The 8726-nt window shown below is 36.6% G+C and overlaps 1 protein-coding gene across 1 annotated transcript; it reads right to left on the bottom strand.

Moving 5' to 3' along the window:
* Positions 1–5043: 5043 nt before the first annotated feature.
* On the bottom strand, positions 5044–8341 carry LOC109153325 (ABC transporter G family member 14-like). Its single transcript, XM_019301222.1, has 5 exons — positions 8026–8341; positions 6835–7627; positions 6574–6750; positions 6318–6505; positions 5044–6241 (listed from the first exon to the last, which is right to left on the bottom strand). Exons 1-5 carry the CDS (start codon positions 8206–8208, stop codon positions 5597–5599), a joined length of 1986 nt encoding a protein of 661 aa, XP_019156767.1. The 5' UTR covers positions 8209–8341; the 3' UTR covers positions 5044–5596.
* Positions 8342–8726: the final 385 nt, after the last annotated feature.

Below are 8726 nucleotides of genomic sequence, written 5' to 3'. Positions count from 1 at the left end.
AGAAACAAAATTTACTCAATGCACTAAAAAAACCCGCAGTCATTACCAATGGTATACACTGGATAAATCACACTCATGTATTGCCGGTAAACCACACAAGATGGGTAAACGACACTAGAAAGATCCTAGTGCAACAAGCTCAACTAAGAAGATATTGACAAGAATCAAACTCATGACCTTCAAATAAGAGAATGTTCTACCCACTTAGTCACTCATTTTGGAGTAAAATTATAGAGTATTATTTTATGGTTGGTTTAAATTATTTAATTTATATGTCAATTCCTAGCCATTACTAAGTTGTTTGTATGTGCACAAATGCATAATTACATCACGAGGCAACTTAAGTGACTTCAATATCGTAATACAAAATATTTTATAGAAAGAATTATTTTATTTAAATTAATCAATTAACCATTGTTATCCTACTATAGTCTATAGGTGATATTTCTATAAGGTTTGTTTCTATAAGGTTTGATTGAATTGAATAATATAAGTTTCAAGCTAAGTCTCACTCCCTGAATTATGAAAATTGTCTATTGAACTTTAATTTTTTGTTTAAGCTAGTCAAAACAACTAAAACTAGTTTATCTGCTTGTAGTCCTTTGTCGACTAGAGTAACAAGAAACGCTTCACCTAAAGAGCACATTTGGATAGCATGTAACTGCAAGCTTTTACATAAATCAAAGAATTTGAAAGATCAACTAAGATTGTAATAATTATTTTGATCTTATTTCTTATTCATGATTCCAAATTAGCCAATTAGATTTCTTTTCTTTTTTCTTTTTTCTTTTTTTTAAAAAAAAACTAAACTCTCAACTATTTTAGTCACTTCCAATCTTCTTGGGAATCTTTATTTTTAATTGATATTTTTGGTAATAGATGGAGATTTTTTGTTCTCCTTTCTTTTCTCGACCCAATTGATATTACAATATAATAATAATAATAATAATAATAATAATAATAATAATAATAATAATAATAATAATAATAATAATAATAATACTAATTATTATTATTATTATTATTGTTGTTGTTGTTGTTGTTGTTGTTGTTAGAGAAAATTATTATTTTGGTCCCTCAATTATTTCCCAACTGTCAATATAGACACATAGTCCAAAATTTTCAATTTAAACAAGTTTGATCCTCAAATTGCTTAAATTTTCGTCAATTAAATCTTTTTGAGGGACCAAAATGATGATTTTTTCATTTTTAAAATTTTGTCAATTTAATTGATAAAATTTTAAACAATTCGAGAATGAAATTAGATGAAATTAAAAACTAGAAACTATATTGAGAATTAAAAAATAATTAAGAAACCAAAATAATTATTTCCCCTTTTTTTTTTTTTTTTGAGGAATATTAGAAAATTCGACGCGCGCACACTAATGATGTTGAAATCCTTTGAAAAAAATGGCATCTTTCATCTAATAACTATTTCTGTCCTAATCATTCTGTTCCCTACTTTTCACTGGAAATGATCTTTTTTGTTCCTAAGTTATTTTTTTTAAACACAACCTTCTTAATAAAACTTATAGATGAAAAAAGTCATTTTTGAGAACACTTGAGGAACGAAAAATAACATCATTAATAATTAGTAAAAAGAAAAATATTTTCTTATAATTTAGGATTGAAAAGTGCCACTTTCCTGAATGCTTGCTTAAAAAAAAAAAAATTAAAAATACAAAGAAAATAACAAGTTATATATAAAGTCGTGGTGGAATACCTTCCAAAGGCGTGTTCAAGATACAAACTCTCATATTCCTTTAGATATACTTGAAAAATAAAAGTTTAATTTAAAGCATATCAAGTTGTCACATAGAACATCAATTTTTTACTTAGACTATAAGGTTCTTAGCCAATGCCCGGAGTTAACTGCTAGAATACCTAATTTATTAGGTGTTAGTTGATAAGATCGAATTGCTTAACACCCATAATTATACAATTAACAGTGATGGATTATTTATACTTTTCCATTATCAAACTCTCTATGATTACCTAGAAAGTGCAGTGGTTTTAAGGAATCCAAATTTATATATCCACCAAGAGATCGAAAAGAACAGCATTTCATTTTGATCCTAGATAGTGACCCATGCTATTGCAGCGGATTGAAAAAAAAAAAAAAAATATATATATATATATATATATATATACACACACACACACATACATATACATATAGGGCTAGGATCGGGTGAAAAGTAGTTGTGCGAAACATGTGGATTAATCTTATCCGATCATTTAAGATTATCAAGAGCTGTAAATTAAGGAAAAAATGCGCTAACATTTTTGTAATTAAGATAGTGCATTTTGGAAACGCTTAGCTTGATTGTACAATCACATATAATTGAAAATGCACTCAGGATTTATAATAGTAATGCCACGTGTGGACACTGTTACTTATTCGTGGATAGATGCACTATCAAATGTTTTTAAATATACCATCGTAATTACAAAAATATCACCGTATTTTTCTCATATTTTCTTACTTTTAATTTCAAACACTGATCATCCTAAATTTATAAATAAGATTAGTTCATGCATTCTCAGGTGGCTACTAGTTCTTAGAACATGATGATTATATATATACAATCTATGGATCGTTTATGTCCTTCATTAGAAGGTGCATCAAAATATTTTTTGACCCCCAATTCCATCTATATATGTACAAACACTAACTAAAACCACTTTTCAATATATATAATTGATCATATATGATTCATGAGACAAGACAAGTACTTGGGCACGACTCATTTGTATTTATATATATTTCCATAGAGTTGCCACCCTATCTAGCTAGCTAGGGTTTAATTTCCTCTTTCACTTTGCTTTAACCTGCTAGCTCAACCAAATATATATGTGCTGTCATTGTCAAAATCACCAATGATCTTCCCACTTGATAGGGGTATATATATATATATATATATATATATATATATATATATATATATATATATATATATATATCATGGCTGAATTGAATCTATACTATATTAGTTACCTTCAAAAGTGCCATGAAGATAAGTTTACTAGTGGCACTTTGTTTGAGTGACAAACATAATAATTATAATAATAAGTGTTAATTCCAATTTTTTGCCCTATAAATAACAATCCACTTTTAGTCCTTTTTTAATAAGAACATCCACATTTAGTCCCAGTATTATTGTGATATGGTCAATTTTAGTCATCTATCAATAAAATCGTTGAAATTTCATTAAATTGAAGGACATTTTGATCTTTTTAACATAAAGTGTGTTGACCCGTTATATTTTTTTATGTTTATTTTTTTAAAAAAATATTCATAATTGAAGTGCGAAATGCAATTGTATTTAACGAAATTTTAACTATTTTTTTAATGGAGGACCAAAATTGATCATGTCACAATAATACATGACCAAAAAGGGATGTTATGATAAAAAAAAAAAAGACTAAAAGTGGACTGTGACCTATAAATTTAGGACAAAAATGGAATTAACTCTAATAATAATCTCCTTCTCTTCTAACTCGATCAATTTGCAGTGCTTTTTGTGAGACATATATTTAGGTTTTCAATACCTACTTTTGAATTTTTGGCTCAAAAAGTTGTTGTGATGACGATAGGCATCGATCAAGTACATACTTAATTTAGCATTTAAGAATAGTTAAGGAAAAGTTAAGATTAAACACCTTTGCTTATCTGATCTGTGGGAGTATTATAAGTTTTACTCAAAACAAAAGGAATTAGAGATAAGAGGGGGAGGGAGAGAGATACCGAAATGAATGGAATATCCCATTTCTATTCATGATGATACATTTTCTTGTACAAACATGATAGTTTGTTGCTGTCGACATGGGCAGCTTAGTTGGTCACATAATGATAAAGTTTAAAAACAATGATTCGAGATCAAGTCTTACCAGTCGTAATGTGGGATTCAACCTTTTTGTTCCAATTAAGAACAAATCTTTCCTTGATTTACTCGTAATAAGTCATTAAGTCAGCATGCAAGCATGCTCGGTTGGGAATTCAACCTTTTTGTTCCAATTAAGAACAAATCTTTCCTTGATTTACTCGTAATAAGTCAGCATGCAACCAAACACGTGGTTTTGACAAATATTCACAAGATCGAAACTAAACTAGCTAATTAGATAAGAAAGGATCACATTCTCAGTATATATTCACGATAATTTGATGAAAATTAAGACAAGATAATACATAGTTTTACATCAGAAAGAAAAGACATTTGCCAAATATGGGAAATTGTAGCAACATTATTTCCCCCAACACGACAAAGGTGGTGGCTAATGATGAGACACCATTTGTGAAATGATAAGGATTTGAGGCATCATTTCTTGTTTTGGGCCTCCACCCAGTAGTGTTTTCCACATCCAGTGGTCTGTGCAGATCTGTGTGCTATTGATGATTTTTGGAGCAGTTCCAAGGAATTCTTGAAATTTTGTTGTGTAGATAAAGAGGATTATTGCAGGCCAGTATGATTTATGAACCCTCCTTTTTCCTGACTGGTATTCCCACTTTTGTATTGATATGATCTTTTCTAGTCTGTTATCTTTCCAATCATCCAATGTGGTTTAATTTAAGACTGATGGGTTTGCATTTCTTCATGTAGAAGTTGCCTTGTGAAAGATGGTATTTTGCAGTATATGAAACCTCTAATTGCTGGGTGGCGGTCTAAAGAGCCAAGTCTAACGCCTACCGTCTGGTGTGGATTCGAAACGCAACACACGCCGGTAGTTAGGCAAGTATAAGTAAATATAATTGCACTCTCGCTATTAGTTATAGTGAACTGTCTTGTGACCCTAGCCAGCAAAGAATTAACCAGTTTAAGTTATCCATAGCTGAGCAGATGACCAGTTCAAACCATTAAAGCTAATAGGCTGCTCCCGCTAAGAGTCAAACTTGTAACCTTGTGGTTACCAAGTCAAGAGTACCAACTTGGCTAGGGTTGCCCCGTAAACCGTTGATCTTGATTGACACTAAGATTGCACTTTTCTTGTTTTTGATCTCTTTTATGGATAAAAATGATATCATAGGACAGGAACAAAATAGGGTAAAAAACATGGAATTAGGGAGAAGATTATTCATAAAAATAAGGAGACATCATCTAGACACAACTAAACTATTGAGTCATTTGTGGGAAATGCTCTCTCTTTATGCAGTCAATGGAAATGTGAAACTTATTACTTTAAAGCAGTTTTTATGTGATTTCAGAGACCCCACAAGGATTCTGAGTGCAGATATGCTGAGCACTTCATGACTTGAGTCTTCAAGGTTAGTGGATTCCCATCTTTTACTTTATCACAGCATTATGCATCTTTGTTCTGTTTATAACAACTGGTTTATTTCACAGAACAGTTGAGCTTTTGGGTCAGTCTGATGTAAAGTCATTGCCAGAAATATGGTGGAATGGAATCCTTTTTTTTTTTTTTTTTTGGGTTTTTGGGTGGTGGGGTATATGATCAAAATCTGGCAAAATGGGGGGATTATAACCTAAGTTCTACATTATTACTGATCAGTTTGAAGGGATGTAAAACTCGTCTTCTAACTGGCTTCTTTGTTGAGACTCGAGAGTGTGGTTATTGTCTTTTATGCTGGTGATGAGCTTCATCGAACACGGTGGAGTGCTAGGTAGGCGATAAACCGGTAGCCCACGAGCATCATTGCCATAACGGACACGTCCACCCACATATGGTTAAAGCCCACAGCTTTGACACCGGGGAAGTCTGCAACGCGACAGTAGTGTCCTTTTGAGCACTCGTAGTAGTCGTTATCGTTGTACTGAACCCCGAGAAGAAGCTTGAAGCAGTAGAAGCTGTAGCTCAAGTATTTGAGCCAAAGAATGAATGGGGGGATTTGCTGAACATAGTATCCGCCCGCTATTAAGAAGACTAGCGTTGTGACTGATGCTAGTGTCGTGGCTTGTTTTACATCCATGAGTATCGCGCCAAACGCGAGTCCCAGGCTTTGGGAAACGAGGACGCTGAAGAGGACTATGAGAAGGGAGAGGGTGAAGGTGAGAGGCTCGGGTTTGAGCCCTCCCATCCAGTAAAGGATGAAGGTGAATGCGGTTGGTAATGCTAGTTCCAGTGGCAAATCTCCCACTGTTTTCGCCAGAAAGTAGGACGAGAGGCGGTACATTCCCGATGATCTTTCTTTGATTAGCATTCTTCTTTCCTGAGGGAACGTGAAAACCGCATTGTAGAGTGGGTAGAACCCCCAAAAGACAGCGAAAAAGAATAGCATCGCGACCTGCATGAAGAAAGTGTACGAGATTAGTTTGCTAAAAACGGGAGGTGATCGAGATGGTTAGCAATGTGGCGCTTACTCGGTCTGCAATGTGGGAAGTTGGAGTGCGCCACCATAAAAGCCCAGCAAGAAAAGCGACGCTTATGACTTGGAAGATCCTTAGCCTGTTGAAGGCATTATATCGCCTCTCTTTTAGCCCCCTCATAAGGAGGACCTTGAATTGATGCCACCAGCTCGTGCACCACTGCTCTCCTTTCGCTTGAGATCCTGCATCGTCACGTTCGTTAACTTCTGGATCACCAACTCGAGAGATATAATTCCCGAAAGAAACTTACTTCTAGAACCATCCACTGCATAGTTGTAGCTGTGAGAATCAAGATTGCATAGCTCGGTTTTCAATGTTGTCGAAATGTTCTTGTCGTAAGCAGACAAGAGAGTTTCTCTAACAGATTGGCGCTCCTGTTCCGTGCTGTTGCCTTGCTCTATTACATTGCTGGAATCTGGTTTTATACCTGAAATTTCGGGACTTGTCTTAGAACACGACGCCTGATGTTTTTGTCGGTTTCAGTACAAAAAAGGATGGGATTTGAGGTTACCATTAGCGAGATCAAGCATCAGATCAGCTGGGTTGACAGTGAGAGGCGTAGAGAAACCGATGGAAGAGAAGTATTCGAGGGCATTTGGTGCAGAGCCGTAATAGATGGGGCAGCCTTCTGAAAGCAAGACTACCTTATCGAACATATGGTAGAGGCGGCTAGACGGCTGGTGGATCGTGGTGACCACGGTTCTGCCTCCCGTGGCGAGCCGCTTGATGGTGGTGATGATCCTGAGAGCGGTGGTGGAGTCGAGCCCGGAAGTAGGCTCGTCTAGAAGCAGTAAGCTCGGGTTGATTAGCATCTCTTGGCCTATGCTCACCCTTTTCTTTTCCCCACCCGATATTCCCCGAAACAGTGGCCCTCCTATCATGCTGTTCCGGCACCTACTCAATCCCAGCTCGGTGATCACACTCTCCACGTGCTGCGATTTCTCCTCCCGGGTTAGGCTCTGGGGCAGCCTCAGCAGCGCTGTGAAGAGAAGCGTTTCTTTCACTGTCAGATGCGGGTATAGGACATCATCTTGCGCCACGAATCCAGTTAGGCGTTTGATGGAGCCAGAAAACGGCTGGCTGTTGTAGGTGACCTTCCCCGATAGTTTGCCATAGAGACGCCCTCCTAGGGCCGTTAGCAGGGTGGTTTTCCCACTCCCCGATGGACCTAGCATGGCTAGTATCTCGCCCGGACACACCATGCCCGTCACTCCATTCAGAATCGTCTTCTCTCTGGCACTCGATTTCCCCGTGCAGCATGATCCCTTGTCTTCCCCTCCAACCTTGTACACAATCTCTTCAAACTGGAACATCATGGTTTCACAAAATCAGCACAAATACACCACACTGAAATAGTTTCTTGATGACACTATCTTGACAAGATTTGCTGATCTAGGCTACCTAGCTATATATACATATATATATGTGCATGTAAAACCGACAGGCTAGCTTGATTTTTCGCGTGTAACCCAGGATATCCACCGTCAGACACAGTGACTTATCCCCTTGCTGAACTGTAGGCACCTCTAAGGGTGAGACGACTGGCTTGTAGATTTAAGGCTGCTCTATACACAGCGACTAATCCCATTGCTGAACTGTAGGCACCTCTAAGGGTGAGACAGCTGTCTTGGACATTTAAGGCTGTTTTTGATGCTAGTGCGTGCATTAGTGAAAAAGAGAGAGAGATATATATATACTATACCTTCAAGACTATGGGATACAAGGCTCTTTGAAGGAAGGACTGTGTATTGGTCTGCAAAGGGTAAGCCAGGCAGGGCTTGTCAGGTGCAGCATCTGCAGGCTGGTTCGTCGTGGCTGCATCATCCATCCTCTGATCGGGACTACAATTCTCGGGCTTTGGCGCTACAGAGTGAAGGGCGGGCATTGCCAAGCTGAACCGAAGAAAAGTTTGGGTTATGGAGATGGGAGTTTTGGTGGTGGATGAGTGGGGGGGAAGGGGGAAGGAGAGGAAGTTAAAGTGGTGCTTTTAACTTGGCTTGCCAAAGTGAATTGGACAGACACACATATATAAACACAGGCACACAATGAGGATCTCAATCTTAGTGTGTTTTAAATTGTGTGTGATGTAGACCAAGCCTTTTTTGAGTTATTTTCCCACCTGGTGGAGCCCCACCTCCTTTTTTCAAACTATTCTAACACTTGTGTTAAACCAATTATTTAAACTAATCTTCTTTCATTAACCTTCTCTCCTTCCTTATCATTTTGGCATCCTCTCCCTCTCTCTCATATATCTTGTGTGTTGAGATCAGTTTCTTTTTAGCAGTCCATTTTTTTTTTGGGGAGATGTGTGAATTTGACCCTTTAGCTTAAACTACATTAAAATCTGATCCAGAATTGTGGGTGCACTTGTCACTTTCCACTCAAAAAAAAAAAAAAAAAAAA

This window comes from Ipomoea nil, unplaced genomic scaffold, assembly GCF_001879475.1.
Source record: "Ipomoea nil cultivar Tokyo-kokei standard unplaced genomic scaffold, Asagao_1.1 scaffold2480, whole genome shotgun sequence".
Taxonomy (NCBI): domain Eukaryota; kingdom Viridiplantae; phylum Streptophyta; class Magnoliopsida; order Solanales; family Convolvulaceae; genus Ipomoea; species Ipomoea nil.
Note: the sequence above shows the minus strand (reverse complement) of the source record. Positions and strands in the feature narration are given on the sequence as shown.

Excerpts from the sequence above, each read along its gene's own strand:
- LOC109153325 (XM_019301222.1), bottom strand. The coding sequence starts at position 8,208 with ATGCCCGCCCTTCACTCTGTAGCGCCAAAGCCCGAGAATTGTAGTCCC. Across the intron at positions 6,751-6,834 it reads GATGCTTGATCTCGCTAATG|GTATAAAACCAGATTCCAGC; the intron begins GTAACCTCAAAT and ends CCGAAATTTCAG. Across the intron at positions 6,506-6,573 it reads TGCAGTGGATGGTTCTAGAA|GATCTCAAGCGAAAGGAGAG; the intron begins GTAAGTTTCTTT and ends GTGACGATGCAG.